The 17624-nt window shown below is 42.1% G+C and overlaps 1 protein-coding gene across 1 annotated transcript in view; it reads right to left on the bottom strand.

Moving 5' to 3' along the window:
- Window positions 1–4476: 4476 nt before the first annotated feature.
- farp2 (FERM, RhoGEF and pleckstrin domain protein 2) overlaps window positions 4477–17624 on the bottom strand; it is a 29936-nt gene continuing 16788 nt past the window's right edge. The window contains exons 14-27 of the mRNA XM_069704002.1: window positions 13275–13459; window positions 12901–12990; window positions 12592–12725; window positions 12405–12486; window positions 12071–12308; window positions 10764–10894; window positions 10605–10673; window positions 10416–10505; window positions 9682–9764; window positions 8709–8827; window positions 8344–8507; window positions 6043–6150; window positions 5791–5942; window positions 4477–5699 (exon numbers count right to left, since the gene is read on the bottom strand). Of these exons, the coding sequence (XP_069560103.1) occupies window positions 5606–5699; window positions 5791–5942; window positions 6043–6150; window positions 8344–8507; window positions 8709–8827; window positions 9682–9764; window positions 10416–10505; window positions 10605–10673; window positions 10764–10894; window positions 12071–12308; window positions 12405–12486; window positions 12592–12725; window positions 12901–12990; window positions 13275–13459 (1739 nt within the window). The 3' untranslated portion in view covers window positions 4477–5605. The remainder of the gene's footprint in view (window positions 5700–5790; window positions 5943–6042; window positions 6151–8343; window positions 8508–8708; window positions 8828–9681; window positions 9765–10415; window positions 10506–10604; window positions 10674–10763; window positions 10895–12070; window positions 12309–12404; window positions 12487–12591; window positions 12726–12900; window positions 12991–13274; window positions 13460–17624) is intronic.

Genomic DNA, 17624 nt, shown 5'->3' with positions numbered 1-17624 from the left:
ATCAATTACTGGACTTATTACAGGTGGGTCAGGAACAAAATCACATCATTTAAAATAATACTATTCAACAGAAAGGCCACAGGAAGTTGGTAAAAGAAAATGTTAATTTCTGCTCATTCATTTCAGTCATTGGATTGTGGAAGTGGTGTGTTATCGATGAAAAGCAGGCTCTAATACAGAGATTAGTGGCTGATCGAAAGTGACCACAGTGAACATAGACTATACATTAACTCACAATAGGTCACAAGAGGAAAACTATGATGGATAAATAAAGATTTGGCAGATGGAGGCCTTAATTGCTTTTAATTAAACTCATAAATAGGTATTCCAGTGCATTCCCTGGACAGGCCAAATGTCCTCCATTTAAAATCTGACTTCAAATTTGGGCAATTTTTGGCAGTAGCTATGATGCACTCACATGGTATCTGTCAATCACAAACTATTTCTGTGTTTTTGTGTTTTATTAGTGTGAATATAGCCTCCTTTTGCATCTAGTATCACAGTTACCATTGAACACAGAGGTCATGTCCTCTGTGTTTCTTCTGGGAAGGTTTATCAACATAGAGTTGACATTCTGCAATTATTATGTTATATATGATTTTTTTTTCAACATTTGAAATGCTGTTTCCAGTATGTTTTGGACTCACTTGGTTTAATATTGACAGAATACAGTCAGCCTACACTCACTGGAAAACAATGCCAATCTGTGTGCACATTTACACCACTTTTAAGACAAAAGAGAAACAGACCTAAAATGTTGAGAACTGGGAGCAGCTGAACTTTGATCAAAGACCAAAAACAGGGAAACGGATGCATTTTTTTGTTTGATAGAGCGCACCATAAAAATCCAATGACATTGTCATGAAAACTTTGAATTCATCATACTAGTTTACCTGCCAAATACAAGATCTATGAAGAATTTAATTCATTTTTTCTTTTCGTTTATTTATCTATTTTTCTGTGCTGCTGAGGAGCTTCACCTCCACTGTTACGACAGAGCTCCTCCGCTGGAAGGAACCAAAGAGCCTAAGGAAGGGGATATGAAAACATGAATATAAACATATAGAAAAATACATTTGGTTTCTGATTTTTATCATTAAATCTAATTAAAACTTTTACTGCCAAAACAAAATTTAACTAATTCTATAGTAATCAAACATAAAACAAATTTAGGGGGCATGTGTTCCCCTCAAACTGAATGAACAACGCCTCTAATGTAGACCTGCCAACATGTCATGTAGTGAGTATTAAAGCTGATGTAGGCCAGGCATTCAGAGGCAGACGAGCTGTTTCATTTTGTTTCCAGTCTTTGTGCTAAGCTAGCTAACCAGCAAGAAAGTAAAAAGGCATATTTCCCACAGTTGTAAACAATACTTAAAACAATCTTTATCTTTTGGTTTTGTGGTAAACCTGATGAGGTGGGTGGGGCTGTGGGACTCATGACTCAGTGTTTTTTTACGGCCCTGCTGGTGTTGCACCTTTCACAGAAGGAAATAAACTGAAAGAAAACAGCCTTCTTGTCCCGTCATATGAGATGAAACATGTTTATGAGAAAGGCATAAATGTAAAATTGTAATCTTGAATTTTTCTATTACCTTCAAATAAATGTATGCAGTCCAGCAAATTAATGACTTATATTTGAGGCAATTAAACAACTGTCAACAATTAAACACATTTTGACAGCCACAATGACTCAGCTGAAATGGAGGAGCTGTGTAGCTCTGTTGTTTGGAGGTGAGACACCAGACAGCAGACTGATTAGTTCCACACCTTCTCCATTCCACAACACAAAACCGTTTGAACAGATCTCCTTGGCAAAGGAGCAGTATTGGCATTTCTGGGGAAGCCACCACACCCTCTGTTCACGCTGTTTGGGCATGCCTGAGGAATGCCCTGCTGACAAACATCAAGGTTTGCAGATCCCTGTTAATATTGTAGACACAAAGGCCAACTCTACAAACGACAACTGACAGGAAGGCTCAGTGAGATGTGATTTTGTCTTGCAGGGACATGTGGACTAAATTCTCAAATTTTGCTGCACAAACCTTCCCGTAATATACAACATTATATTTCCCAAGTTCACAGATGAGGTATTGTGCAATGTAATATTGCTCTGACTCAGGTTATGCATGCATTTGTCTGTGTTTACATTTCCCAGTTTAGCATCAGTGTAACAGACATGCTGCGTCACCACCTGCCAAACAGTGCAGTCAAATGCATCTCACTAGTACAAAGCAAAAAAAAAAAGCAAAAGATGGGCTAAACACTTTATTTTTTATTACATTGAAAATGTTGCAAAGCTTTGAGCATCTGTTAACATGTTGTAAATTGTGGGTTAAGTTATTTCAAGCATTAAAACCTGCCATACACTCAGTCATAGTTTACTGTTTATTAAAGTACAAGTGAGCAGTGAGTGGACCCTGAATGAAAAACAAACTGTGTTCGATACAGAAGAGAACAAATGAACTAAAGTATACCCGCTGTCATCACGTCTTTAATGTGGTGTTGCTGCTCAACAGGTTTTCTGCATTATGTCTTCTGAGCTGTGATTGGCTGGGCGCTGTTGGTGTGATGTGTGTGGTGAGGAGGTAAATCAGTTATACAGGAGTGGCATTTTAGTAAAGACAATGCCCTCATTGGTGTGTATGGATGTGCAGCATCAGTAAAACATGATGTTAGTAGTAAACAAGACATCTTTGATTGGGGTATTGTTTTTCGTAAAAAATGTTCTGAGTCGTTCGTCGTTAGTCGCTCTTACGTAAAGTGATTTGCCTTTTTGGAAGCTTTATCATATTCAAAAACTCATGAAAGTGGCCAAACGGCTCGAGAGCGCCCCCTAAAGAGATGCCCCGGCGGCCACATCAACCTAAATTCACCAAATCCGGTGGACACGTGTATCACACCGAGACGCACAAAAAAGTTACATTGCAGCGTTACGTCAACTCGACAGGAAGTCCACCATTTTGAATTTAGTCGCCATTTTGGGAGATTCTGACACGTTGTACTTTGTCGAACTCCTCCGAGGGATTTTGTCGCCCCGACTTGAATTTAGGGTCTATGGATAGAAAACATGTTTGGGATTAAAAGTTGTATAAATAATTCGTTTTCGTCGATGTGTGTGCCCGTGAGAGGCGGCCATTTTGAGCGTCTCGCCATGAAACTACGAGTTGCTTTAAATCTTATGTACATGGACCGACCTTCTCCAAACATCACAGGTATGATAACAGCCCCGCCCTGAAGACCCCTGTGGGGTAATATTCGCTCATAGTCATAGCGCCCCCTGGTGGACACTGGAAATGACAATGTTCATACTTTCACATTCTACGTGGAGCTGGTTGAGCACATGAACGTAAAGTCGGGTCACAATAACCTAAACATGCAGCTGATGATATATTGAGACATTCGTTCGACTTTGTCAATGGGCGTCGCCGTGACGATGCGGCAAAGTTGGATGTCTCGCTGTGACACAGGAAGTTGATGTTTAAAGTCAAAGGATGCTTGAAACCTCACGAAACGTGTCACATACATCCGGCGTGGTGAGACGATACATCTGATGCGTTTAGTGAGTGGGCGTGGCCAAACGGGTCGCCAGTGCCCTCTGCTGGAGACAAGAAATGAGACAAAAATAGAAACTTTAAGCGGGGATACGCGGGGATACGCAGTCCCTCGCGCGCTGCACGTCGGGGAGACGGCTTCGGGGAGGTGGCGCGCGGGAGTGCGGGGGCCCGTACGTCACTGCTTGCAGTTTTAATTTTGTATGGTTTTGATGCCGTCACTCTTTTTAGTACTTGCCTGAGCAGGTGGTAGGTTCTGGTCAGGTGAGGCTGAAAGGTCAAATTACTTTCACTGGAGCAGGAAGAAGAGAGGAGGCTGCATTGTTCCTTAATGTATCATTTTGCTTCATCCTAAATTAAAAGTTTTCCTGTCTATCGACCTGCTTCAACATCCCTTTTAAAGCCTCTCAGTTGACATCATCTGCTCTCTATATGGAGAGGGTGGGGGGGGGGGTAACACAACATAAAAAAAACTCAGTGGACATACTTGTTGGGAAAATAGTTTTGCTGCAGAGGCTTTCATTTTGCACACTGCGTGAGAATCTGAGTCCAGTCGGGACGACAGCATGTTGTTTTGCACGCTGAAAGTGTGCTGTGAAAGCATTTGTAAGCTATTGTAAACAATTCAATAATTTTAAGGATGATGATGATCAGTCAATTTACAGATAAACATCAGCAAGATAATTGAAAGATGACTATTGAGTTGCTTTAAAGTTTTAGATGGAGGCTGGTATTGGCTCACTTTCAAAAATTGATGCAAAAAATAAAATTATAGTGTTGCATAAACAAAGGTTCAAAATGAAGGTTCGTAAGCTGCTGGACTGTAAAAGAACTTATGGTAAATATCTCAAATGTAAGACGACAACATTAGTAGCGAGAAAAGTAAAACTAAAAAGTATCAACAGCACAAAGCTGCAGAAAGTGATTGAAATGATGTTTTATTTATTAGGTTTTCAATGGAATAACAAAGACTACATGAGGGCGTTCAGGAGCATCGACATGACGGCATTCTACACAATAAATAGGAGTAACATACTGGATGTTAAACTGTTCAACACAGAAGGTCTAATGACTTCCATCATCACTTTCTCTTATAGCTCCAGAGGAGGAAGGGAAGGGTGGAGGGGTGGGAGGCAACGACTACATGTTTGGCTTCTCCACTCACACTTTCACACTCACTCACACAGAGAAAAAGATTCCAGTCTTCATAAAAATATATATACCAAATAATATCATGCTTTCATGTAACTGTCATTTGTGCCTCCTACAGCCGGACACACAGAAAGACACCTTCGCTTCAAAATATGTTCTTCACTTCTGCTTTTAGAAGACAAATCTGACTTTTACAGAGTAAACACTAGAGTATCCACTGCACAGTAAACTGCCCTGCTGTTATCCCTATGCAAAATCAAAACAGGATACACTGGATTACGTTTGATATTAAAGAGAGAAATGTCACACCAAACTGACTCGGCTCATACCGACTGTTCAAATGTCCGAAGCCCAATCGGTTGTCGTGACAGCAGCATGAATTCCTCAACACTTCCCACGCGTCTCCCAAAACATCTCCTCTTCAACCTGCTTCAACATTTCACTGACTTTCTTCTCGCCTCCATCTCACACACATCGATACCTTCATGTCCCACATACTGTCTCTCATCTGTATCCCAGTCATAGTACAGCACTGAACCCGGCAAAGCTTCAGTCGTGGGAAAAGTCCTTCCAAAGATGCATGTAAAAGCCCTTTGTGGTGCCGTTGGTCCCATTAAACAGTATTTTCCCCATCAGTCTATGCGAACACTAACACATGCAAAGAAGCTGATCATAATGTACACGTCTCCCTTTCAATATATCCTGTATACTGGAACAAATGTTATCATTTACATCATTAATTAAGAAAAATGCACAGACTGTTAGAACGAAGCTGAGAAACGTTAACACTGAAACAGTTTCTTTCAGTCACCAGTTGGTATTTTGTCCAAATCTTTGCTTTGCTCAGAGAGTCTTCCTGCCGTGCCAGAGGCCCAGCCTCCGGACACACGACGTCCGCTTCAGTTCCCGTTGATCTCCATGGGACCTCCTTTAGGTATGAGCAGGCTCATCCGGCCCGTGGTGCTGGCTGCACTCTTGATCACCTCCATCCATCTGTGAAGAGACGACAGCAGTTGAAGCTACGCACTTTCCAGTCTGACGCGGACGCGCTGGGATGCTGTGGGACATTTAAATAAAAACGTACCTTTCGAAGGTGTACTCGCTCTCCGCTCTGAAAAAGTAAACGTGAGACTTGAACTGCAGCTTGAAGACGTACTCCTTGTGGATGCTGTCCGACTCCTCGGGGGTGCTGACCGTGTAGCCGAGCAGCGGGAGGCTGGCCAGCGGGAAGTCGTCCTGTGAACAAGACAACAACAGACCCTGTCGCCTCAGTCACATGTTTCCACCAGGGCGTGTATTCGAGCAGAAACAATAACAAACCCGTATGTCGGCTGACCTGGTGAGTCTTGTAGAAGAACAAGCAGAAGTTGGTGAAAACCACCCAGAGTTTCTGCCAGCCGTTACTGTTCTTAAACTTCCTCAGGAGGTAACCAGAGAGCTGGTTCTACACAGAGGGAAACAGGAGAGGGAAACACAATGATGACCGGACACAGGGCTGGAATTAATGAGATATTAGTCAGTCATTTGTAGCTTCACTGATGACATTGAGGATATGTTTATGTGTTAATTAAGATTGTTAAAGGTAAGTGTTGATGCATGCTGTCACTTTAAAAGTAACTTGTGGAGTTTATGATATATATATATATATACATATAAGACTGCCAGAGGTCATAAACTCCACAGGTTACTTTTATATATATATATATATATATATATATATATATATATATATATATATATATATGTATGTATGTATGTATGTATATATATATATATATATCTTCTGTTTGGCTCCCGCATGTGCATGTAATATACAGCCCGACTTAGGGATGGGTATTATTGGGATTTTATCGATACCGATACTTTTAGAAACTCTTTATCGATAGTATTCTCCATTATTTGTCGCAAAAAATAAAGACATAACATGAAAAGATGTGACAAGATTCAACAATTATTGTAGTATCACTTTTTTGGCTGAAATAAGTTGAATTGCTTTTTGAGTTTCCTGTTTTTTGGGTTGTTTTTTTTTAAGAGAATAAATACCATATATCATGTACTGTATTGTAAATGAACATTTACGAGTAGCAAACTGCAGAGGCATTATTATAAACAGGAGTTTTTCGTTGAAAGTATTTTTCCTGTGCAGCAGTTTCCCTGCAGCCCGCTCATCTTTAACGATCCGCCGCTGCTCTGAGTGAAATGAAACTGAAACGGAGTTTCTGAACAACAGCTCACATGAAGCTCCGACCATTCCACATGGAATTAATGAACGCACCCGTAACCATCAGCTGGTTAACTTTTCTTTGAATTGTGAACTCATGTTTGTAGGATTTAGCCGACTCGGTGTGTGTGCTGCAGGAGCAACAACAGATGAACTTCTAGCTTGGCCAACGGAAACTTTGCATCTCTTCGCCTGGATGTGACGGACCAGCTGGATGTCTCGACAGATTCCCCCTTAGATGTGGCAACGCGCGTTGTTGGCATCGACCGTTGTGAAGAGTGCCCAGAGTGTTGAACGGTAAGTCTCTCCTCCACCGTCGGTCGGAGCAGGCCGGTCTGCTTATCGATACTCGGCTTGATTAATGCCGAGTTTTGACACCCATCCATAGTCACAGCAACGGTGCGAGCTAATATGAGCAAACTGAAGGCAAATATTGTTGTTTGTTTTTTGCAGCTCTGGCCACTTATTCTGTCTGCCCTGATATGAGATCTGAAGCAGTCACACAACCATACAGGTTAAAAAAAAAATATATATTTTAGTCAAATTGATTTGATAAAAGAAAATGAAGGCGTCACGAATACTTTAACGTGTAATTCCATCAATACATGAACAAATAAACACTGACGATGTTTGTTTTTCACTGACTTTCAACATATGAATAGCTACTATTAACTCGGTTATGCTTTCTGTTCTGACTTCAGGGAGAATCACTGTGTATATGAGCGATCCATCGCGGCCTGTGGATCCGGTACCTGGTTCATGCGCAGGTAATCAGTGAGAGAGAGGTTCTGGTTTCGGTACCAGCACACGTGTGTGATGGTGTTTGGTCTTTGGCCCTGACCGAGGAGATAGCGAGGAGGAAGCTCTGGTGAGACAGCCGAAGAGCCGCAGACTGAGAGGGAGAGGAGAGAGGGTGCAGAGAGAGTGTTAGCATGTTAGCTTTGAGAAGAAGAGATGGGGAAGAAGAAATCCTCCGGGTCTGTCGAGTTCAAATGTCAGAGAACATTTCATGCATGCACATTATCAAAAAGGACAGAAGATGTTATATCGAGGAGAAAAGAAGCATTAGAGCATTACAGAACACGCTTCAGTAGAAAAATAACAGACGGTGGAAACGCAGAGGAAAAGAGGAGCATTAAAAGGAAGGTTAAAAGGTTCAGAGGAAAGAGGTCCAGGTGATCCGTTCATCTCCCCTCCACTGAGGACCAAGAGTGTTTACATGTGTGAAATTGGTGGTGGTTTGTGTCTGCACATACTGTTGTGTCTTCAGAGAACCTGTGTGTGTGTGTGTGTGTGTGTGTGTGTGTGTGTGTGTGTGTGTGTGTGTGTGTGTGTGTGTGTGTGTGTGTGTGTGTGTGTGTGTGTGTGTGTGTGTGTGTGTGTGTGTGTGTGCCGTTGAGGGCGGAGGAGGAGTACCTCCACAGCCAGGCTGTGATCTGACATAGACACGCTGGTGTTGCGGTGCCAGCACACGTGCATGGTTGTGTTGGCACGGTGGTGCGTCTGCTTGTCCAGTGAAGTGCGGGAGGAGTTCATGTCATCCTCCGACTCCTGCTCCAGAGAGACCTCATCAGATGAGCCTGAGGGGGGAGGAGGAGGAGGAGGAGGAAGAGGAGGCAGGGCAGGAAGTTGTGTGGAGGAGAGGGATAAACTGAACATTGGGGTTCATTGTGTCCGAATGAATTTTCTTTTTACTAGAGCGGAGGGAAATATAAAACAGACACATAAATCAGAGGTTTCTACTGAAGGTTCTCTGTTCACAGTCGATGGAAAGCTCTTACGGTTGGAGCGATCACTGAGTCCAGGGTCGAGGAAGATGCTGGATTTCTCTTGAGACTTCTTGGCCATGTCGATAGCCATGTTGAGATCCTCAATCCACTTCCCCATCTCCACTTTAGAGCTGAAATCACAGTAATGGCAAAAGTGCGGTGGATTACTTGCCGATATAAAGTTAGGAATGCATTTATAAAGTAGAACACATAAAGTGTTTCCAGAACATCTCACATTTCTTGAGTCTGCATTACATGATATAATCTATCAAACAGTCCCTCCAGGAAATCTAAATCTTCAATTGTATTAATCAATAAATTCGACCAATGTTCACAATATTTGCAGGAACGATATTTGCAAAACATCCAGTGATTTCTCCGTAATAAAGATTCTCAATAGAAGATCGACTGAAAGTGTCCAGAAAAAAAAAGTCTTTCCAAACAAAACTTTATTTATCAACAAAAATAACTCCTGATTTACAGTTAGTGAAGCTCTCCTCTCATCTTTAAAACAAACCACATGATAGTTGACTGAAACAAAACGCAGAGCGACTGGGAGAGTGGGAGAGTGACTGGGATAATGTTACGTAATGTAGTCCTATCATAAGAACTAGGCTACTAATGGATGCACTTCTTTGCGTCAATGTAAACATACAGAAGGTGTTAAATTACACGAGTTTCAAACACCCACACAGCTTAAAGACATCGCTTTGTTTTTGTATACAGTGTGTGTTGAATTTATTGATTGGTTGATTTTTCAGTTTTTTGGCCCAGAATTGACTCATTATTTGTGGTTTACTTTGCGCCTTTTGATCCAGATGTGTGTGTGTGTGTGTGTGTGTGTGTGTGTGTGTGTGTGTGTGTGTGTGTGTGTGTGTGTGTGTGTGTGTGTGTGTCTGTCTATGTAATTGCATTGTATCCATCATGTATGTTTATATCTAGACCCAAATACAGTAGCTAGCGTCACTTGTTTTTCGCGCCTCACCTGGCAGCCACTACGACGGTCCTCTGAGCAGAGTAAATGGTGAAACAGTGGGGGACTGACCATTCGTTTTCACTTTCCTCAACCTGCAGACAAAAGAGAGAAAAAAAAGTTTCAGCTAAGTGGAAAAAAGATTTTAATGACAATTTAAACAACTTTGTTAACCAAGAAAGACTTAAGATTAGGAACAAAAAGAAGGGAGACAAATTCAAATCCTGCCAAAAAAGCCTCTACTGGAGCATCTACATGTCTGAGGAGGTGGGGTCACGTTCCTCCTATTAATGATCCAATCTCAAGTCAAAGCAAACCTACCAGTTCTGAAAAGAAGACACCAAAACAAGCTCTGCTTACATTTCATCATTTTAGGTATATATTTATGTATATATATTAAGAATACCAGACAGCTGAGCCATGTTTGTGTCTCTTGCCCAGTCTGCTAAGTGTGCTTTCTGCTTGGTCTACACGGGTAAGGGAGAAGAAGGGTCGGGTTTGGGCATCCGAGCCGGCAGAGCTCAGCGGACTTACCGGTGCGTCCAGCACTATGAGCTGCAGCCAGGAGTAGAGCAGACACACGTTAGGACGTTAGGAGACCCACACCATCCCTTCTCAACACGTTGTAGGCGCCTTTTTAACATCCTACCCCAACACCTCACCGTCACAGCGCGCCCGGAGTCACGGCGGGAGATTTACAAGACTGACGTGGGTTAAAGGGGGACAGAAGATAGAAGAGCACTCACGATCATGCCGTGAAGAGGCAGCTGTCCGTGCACTTTGAACTGATTGGTCGCCGTGACACCTTTGCTCGTGTAGAGGAGCATGTCTGAGAACTGAAACGATAATAACGCAAACATGAAAAGCCATTTCACAGTTATTAAAGCTTTAGAGTTGAAGCAGTAGAATTTTTTTTTTTTTAAATTATTACTAACCAGGAAAAACATCCGCTGCTGCAGCCCCTTCTTGGTGAGCTTGTACAAACATCCTTCTCGTATGAACTCCTGAAAACAACGAGCTTGTTAGACACTGTTTGTGCCTTCTCCCCGGTGTCCCTGCGCCCCCTACCCTCGGCTGCGTGTCACTGCACTCACCCTGCCAGGTGCGGTCAGGTTCTCGATACCGATCAGGTCTCTCTGCAGCTCTGTGAGCTTCTGGAAATTCTCCAGCCGGATGAGACTGCTCTGGAGCTGAGTGGCGATCTCTGCCACTTCCTTTAGAGCCTCTGCAAGGAAAGTGGAAAATGAAAATCCCCAAAACAATTTTTATCATTGACATATTATCATGTGGCTACGTTGGTGTCAAGAGTAGAGAAAAGAGGAGTTTTCAAACATTCAAAGATGGACTTGAGAACATAAATATTTTTGTCTTCTATTTTGTTTGTTTTTATGCCCCCAAAATATAAATATTTGTGTCTCTAAGAATGACGACCTTTTATTTTGATAGCACTCAGTCTAAGACAGTAAGTACAATTTTAAAGTCCTTGTTGTGGAGTATTTCTCACTCCCCACTCCACTAAAATCAAACAATGTGCCTTTCATGTATGTGAATGCATGTTACTTTTTTATATTTTCCATACAAAACAAACTGTGAGCCTTTAACAACGCACTTATCCAGTCTGCCAAACTGGTATCAGCGCCAAAGCTGGTCGTTTTAAACAGATCCAGCCTCAGCCGGACATGAAGGATCAACATTAAATACAGTTTCTGTGTTAATTAGTCTTGTATATGCTCTTCTGTTATTCTGCTATAGACAGTATTCACCCTGCACTTCCATGCAGTACATTTGTAAAACAGCGGGCACTAATATCGATTACCCCGTACAGATAAGTTGAGTTTAGGTATTTAATTCTGTAATGTCAAATCAATGCACCTCTATTCAACATATAGTGAAGGAAAAACTGGTTCCACCTCAACCAACTAAAACATTATATTTATTACTATGTGCTAATTCATCCCAGTTATATAGTACATTAAAACTCAGAGGGGTCAGCATGAAGAGGGACTACACTTACTCATGATTCTGTACTTGTAATTGTGTATGATTTTTAATGCGTAATCAAGTGCTCTTACGTTCTGATATTGGTATTTCTTCTACAAATATGAGTCATATGTGTTTAAAGAGTATATAAAAATCAGACCAATAAAAACCCCTCCCGCACTTTCTTCCTTCTCTTGTTTGACATAATTATACCTTAAGATTTTTTTACATTTAAATATGGCAACGCTGCTACATTAATGTAAGTAAAACATGTATCCTTCCCCCACTGGGAAGCTCCATTTACTGTTCCCATATTTCATGATGTATTTGGTTCCACTCTGACCAGAAACGGGACGTTGTGAGAGGCTGTGGTTTTATCCAGACTGTGATTAGTGGAGAGAAGTGAAGCTGCAGAGCTCACCCTTGCAGTCGTCGTGATCGCGGTGGGCAGGGGAGTAATGCTTGCACAGCCTCTCCAGGATGAGCTTGTAGTGCATGAGGCGCTGGATGGGCTTGAGCAGGAATGTGTTGAGTGGCAGGTAGCAGACCTTCTGCAGCTCAAACTCTTTGTACACCGTCTCCAGCTTCTTCAGCCTCTTGGAGGCCTTTTCCAGCTCCGTCAACACCTCGTCGTGTTTCTGCAGATAGCTGGTGAATTCCTGAATATGCGATCAGAATAGAGGACATGCTGTTTGTTGGATAAACATGTAAAAGGGCAGAGATGTTTATTTCAAGTGATAATAAAGTATTCTTACCTTGAGAGCGCACATGTTCTTCAGCATCACATCCCCAATCCTCTGGTAGTCACCTTTGACGTGAGCGTTTGAGCGCCCCTCCCTGAAGGAAACAAACACATTTGTAGATTTTGTGCTTGTGACCATCTGATCATCCAGGAGCTTCAATGAATATTAACACGCACAGAAAACAGGACGGAGCACCTACCAGAGAGCCAGCCTCTGGTCCAGCTCCTTCAGGAAGCCGCGGTGGAACTCGTAGATGGGGTCGATGTTGGAGAAGAGGAGGTTCATCAGGCCTTCGGGCATGGCGTTTTCTTTGATCACAGCACTGCGGAACCACTGAGAGCAGCCAGAGGACCATTAAATACTGAGTGATTTATTTTGACTATTTTTATTAATATCATTTAATGCATACTGTTTAAAGTGTAAACAGGAATCACTCTTGTTGGAATGACTACATTTTTGTACTTTATTTTGTTACAATTTAAATAAAGCTTAAAGGAGAAGAACTCACCACGGTGATGACCTCCAGGTCTTTCAGGTATGTTCGCTCTGTGGTCAGAATCTCTTTGGCAATGAAGTAGGCCTTGTCGGTGGGATATCGCTGAGGAAAAAGTGGGATGTTAGTTTTTGATAAAAATAGAGTGATGGACAACACTTCCCACTGTGAGGAAATTTAACCCTCTAAAGCAAAACTCACTTTCCCTCCACTGTATTAACAAAAACTTCCCTTCCCATCAGAAATGACAAGGAAAAAGTAGTGTGTGGTGTGTGTGTGTGTATACAGGGTTGTGTGTGTGTGTGTGTTTGTGTTTGTGTGTGTGTGTGTGTGTGTGTGTTTGTGTTTGTGTGTGTGTGTGTGTGTGTGTGTGTGTGTGGGGGGTGTACCTTCCTCCTGCCCTCCTCCTCCTCCTCTAGCCTGGCATTGCTGCCCACCTCGCTCAGGATGGGGCTTTGCAGGGGCGACGGGGCCTGGCCCGGCAGGCTGAGGGTTGACATCTGGAAGGAGGGTGACAGGCAGAAGGGCCCCTTGGAGCTGAAGGGGGAGAGCTGAGGACTGTCAATCACTGAATCTGTGGAGGAGGGAGAACGGAAGTTAAAAACTGCATGAAAGAGGTGTTTTGATAAGTCATGTCAAATAAATATGAAGATTACTGTGTAAGTAGTCGGGAAAGTGGCAAACAAAGAATAAAGGAGTTAAAGGACCGTTCCCAAGCAGGGCAAACATTATCTTTTGAGGGCGGAGTTTAAGTCAACAGCTCTAGTGCAGAAGCACATTTGTAACAGTTGTTGCATAAAGTCACATATAACGGCTAAATTCATCTTCACCTAACCTGTTTTTTTTTTCTGCAATCATCTTATTTCCTTTCAGAGAAAAGGACATTTCAACAAACACAGTGCAATACTTCACACACATTGGCCACAAATGAAAGGGAAGACTGCAAAGTAGACCGAGGCAAGTAATGGTTCCCACATTTTCTTCCCCTCCCGCCATTGTTTTCAAAGCCCTCTACGAGGAGGACCAATGATTAATAGCAACTTTTACAAGCCTGATTCACTGAGAGAACTCAGCTCTGCTGCTTTTGTTCTGCTGCTTTTCTACACAACAAATCAGAAGACAAAACAAAGCAGATGAAACTCCAGGCCCGTTCTCTTTACAGAGTCACGGGTCACCACAGCTGTTCTTCCACTTCTATTAGAGAGAAAAAAAGAAAGAAAAAAAGAATGGGGGAAGGCCGAGAGAGAGAGAGAGAGAGAGAGAGAGAGAGAGAGAGAGAGAGAGAGAGAGAGAGAGAGAGAGAGAGAGAGAGAGAGAGAGAGAGAGAGAGAGAGAGACTCACTACTCGACCCGGAAATAATTGCCCACGCAAAGACTGATCAGGAATGTGGCTCGTCTGGAGGGCAAACAGTTGTTTATAGTTGATTTGAAGTGGCCCACAGGGAATGACACGAGAGGGGAAGGGGGGAGCCGACGTGGGTCGGGCTCCACGCGGGGAGGACGGGGGTTTGCTGTGGAATGACTTGGCACCAGGCCTGTCCAAACAGGGAGCACACACACTCAGCTGGAATTAGGTCGAGGAATCTTGTGTACGAGTCGGACCCAACCCCCAACAGAATCTGAGTCTGTTGCCCCAAATATCAGGGAAAACTACTGCGTGGATGGACTTGTTACAAAACCACACAAGCCTCCTTCTTCTAATGTGGTATGGACAACTAACTGCAATTTTTCTGGAAGGGCAGAGGAGGCTGGCAAAAAAACAACAACACATTTATGTCACCTCATGTTTTAAAGATATTTTTGACACAAATAATCAGAAGTTGTTCCTGCAGAGCTTCAGCTTTAAATTATTTAAAATACACTGAGGAAAAAATAAAAATAAAAACATTACATGTATTCACACTACTTTCTTTCCTATCCAATAGCAACAGGAAGGTGGAATTTGGTCTCCATGATCTGGACCATTAAACTAATGTCTGACACCAGAAAGGCTTCAGTTAAACAATTACAACACTATTGCTGCTCTGCTTTCAATCTGCATCTCAAAAAGAATTTTAAGTCTGACATTCATGGTACCCAAAAGTGATTACTTTATTCTTGAGAGTAAAACATACAAACATTAAGTACACGTTGTTTATAATTAGTAAATATACATGTTCAGGATTAAGTGATGATTACTTGGGGCCTAAGTGCAGTTAGCTGGTTATAATCATCAGCCCGTCATGAGTTAAATCTTTAAGTGGGAAATGGGAAGAATCACATGGCAGAAAAAGGCAAAAAATAATTGTTAAAAAGCCACCATGACAAACCCTTCATCAGATGAGTTTAACTCTTCAAAGTTCACTGATGGCATCTTAGGAAAAAAAAAAAGAAGTTCCATGCTCTCCAAGGTGACACAGAAACACCTGTCCACACGTGACAGTAGAGAGATTGGAAAAACACTTCCTGTGTGTTCTGGCTATTTGCCATCCTTCAAAATGACAATGAGAACAGGTACGTATCAACTGTTGCTTCATTCCCCAAAAAGTTCTTAATTAATATATCCCCTATTCCACAAAGATGTCCGGCAGGACGTAAACATGCCCCTCAAAAAATAACCCGAAACGTACACCTGAGATCAAAGCGTACTGCGTGAACGGAGTGAAAGTTAAGTGCTTTAAGACCCTGTGGTGCAAGTGCTGCAGACAAAAAGAGATTCTGGGACGTGCAGAAAAAACCCTTGCAGTGAAGTCTGACTTCAGGCACGTTTAGGTGAGTTTAGACTGTAAAGAGTTAAAAAACAAAACCCTACTGATCTGAACCGCACATAATATCAGCTCCTCGTGCTCCATGTCCAATCGTTTCAAAACAGACTCGACAACACCCGACACCAGATCAATCTCTGAGGCCTGAAAGGTGAACAAAAATAATAGAAAAAAAGCTTTATGCATGCTAATATGTTAGTTACTGATTACTCCTATACCAATACCTAAAAATTGACATGAAAATATCCAGCTAATAAAAAAAAGTACTGAAAAATGAATGTGCAAAAGACCCCTGATTGCTTCCAATACCCAGAATATCATCTGGTTGGTTTTCTGAAAAATGCTCAAGGATTGACGCCAGAAAACAGACAAAAACTAAACCAAAAGGATTTCCTTGAAGTTTTAACTTTGATCAAATGTTTGAAAGGTGCTACAATGCTCTGCATATGAAGTTGTATCATTTAGGAAATACTCCTGTATCAAACACTGTTACACGTGGTTTACGAAAGCCTTACGAGAGTAAGATGATACATTCATTTTGTAGAAAGTGTGGTTGACAGCGGACTCAACGGCTCATTAGTTCACCGTTTACATTCTTTAACTTAGCTTAGCATGAAGCTAACATGTTAGGAGGTGTTAACTTTGGGGGAATATTGAACTTCATGAGCCCACCAAACAAGACGGTTACTGTGGACGAGTGTGACGTGAAGAGTGCTGATCACTGCTTCAGCCAGCAGGTGTCAGTGAGGCACTGAAGAAGAAATGTCTTGTTCTTAAATACAGAAGGCCTGGAAGGATCACTGAACCTGGACCGCTATTGCTTATAGTTTTACCCTGAGATTACAGACGGATCAATAATTACTATCCACTGGAAAACTGCACGAAAATGCCATCTAACAGATGAAACTTAAAAGTGATTATTTTTACTGGTAATAATAAAATCAGTAACTTGTTGAGTACATCTCATTTTTAAGCTTAAATGTTGATCAAAATATAATTAAAACTCTACATTTCTTACAAGTTTCCTTTTCCCAAATGGGAGTTTAATGTATTTGAGATAGGTGATCAAATTAAAAGGTGGATGGAGAACATTGGGATATGAATCTATTAAGACATTGCTGTGCTAATCTATTCGTTGGCGTTTCAAAAGGAAGCAAAATATCTATTAAACTAAATAAAACTTCCAAAGAAAAAGCAGAAAATGATTTCTGAGAACTGAAAAAGACAAATAAAAAAGAAAGATGGCATTAAAGTCTCATGGAAATAAAGGCCAACACTTGATGGGCCAGGTTTCACGAGAAGGGAGGAGTGATTGTAAAGTAAGCACCATGTTAGAGGTAACAGGGACACCGGTCCAGTCACTGATGGAAACAGAAATAACAGCGCCGCCTGCAGTTATTCCAACAGTTTTCCTCCACCTCTCAGTGGAGTTCAAAGAAACGAAAGCGTGTGGCATCTACACAGATCTGCCTCAAAGCTGATGAGTGTGCAGGCCGGTGGAAACTCAATACAAGAACAAAAATAAAGATGGCTGGACACCAGCAGTAAATGTAACAAGCTTATACAAATTTTCACATACTGCAACCACCTTTGTGAGAATCTCTTTTCCAACAGCTAAAAGCATTTTTAAAAGGTGTTGTTGAGACCAGAGGTAAATTGTATTATTTCTAAATGGTGAAATGTGTTGTTGTTTATATTAATAATAATGGCACAAACTGGTTTCTCTACAGCTGGACAGGAAGTCTTCAAATGCTATGAGGGCGCTTGTGCTTTACATTTTAATATGGGGGGTTGCAGAGGGGTCTGCGAGTGCCAGGGCCTGCAGGTTGTGGCACTGAAGGAGGAAACCTTCGATCCCACTGCTCCCTGTCAGAGGATTACTGTAGAACAGGTTCTGCTCAGGGGGGAGGACGCTGTCAGAGCCCCAGTCGGAGTCTGAATCCGAGCTGCCGTTCCCAGAGCCTTCAGTGGCAGTGGGCGGGTAACTGAGCTGCT

The sequence above is a fragment of the Brachyistius frenatus genome, unplaced genomic scaffold (assembly GCF_029030835.1).
Source record: "Brachyistius frenatus isolate BFR_SWC_R1_liver_20210118 unplaced genomic scaffold, ASM2903083v1 Contig_49, whole genome shotgun sequence".
In the NCBI taxonomy this organism is placed as follows: Eukaryota; Metazoa; Chordata; class Actinopteri; family Embiotocidae; genus Brachyistius; species Brachyistius frenatus.
This window is presented reverse-complemented; position numbering and strand designations above follow the sequence as displayed.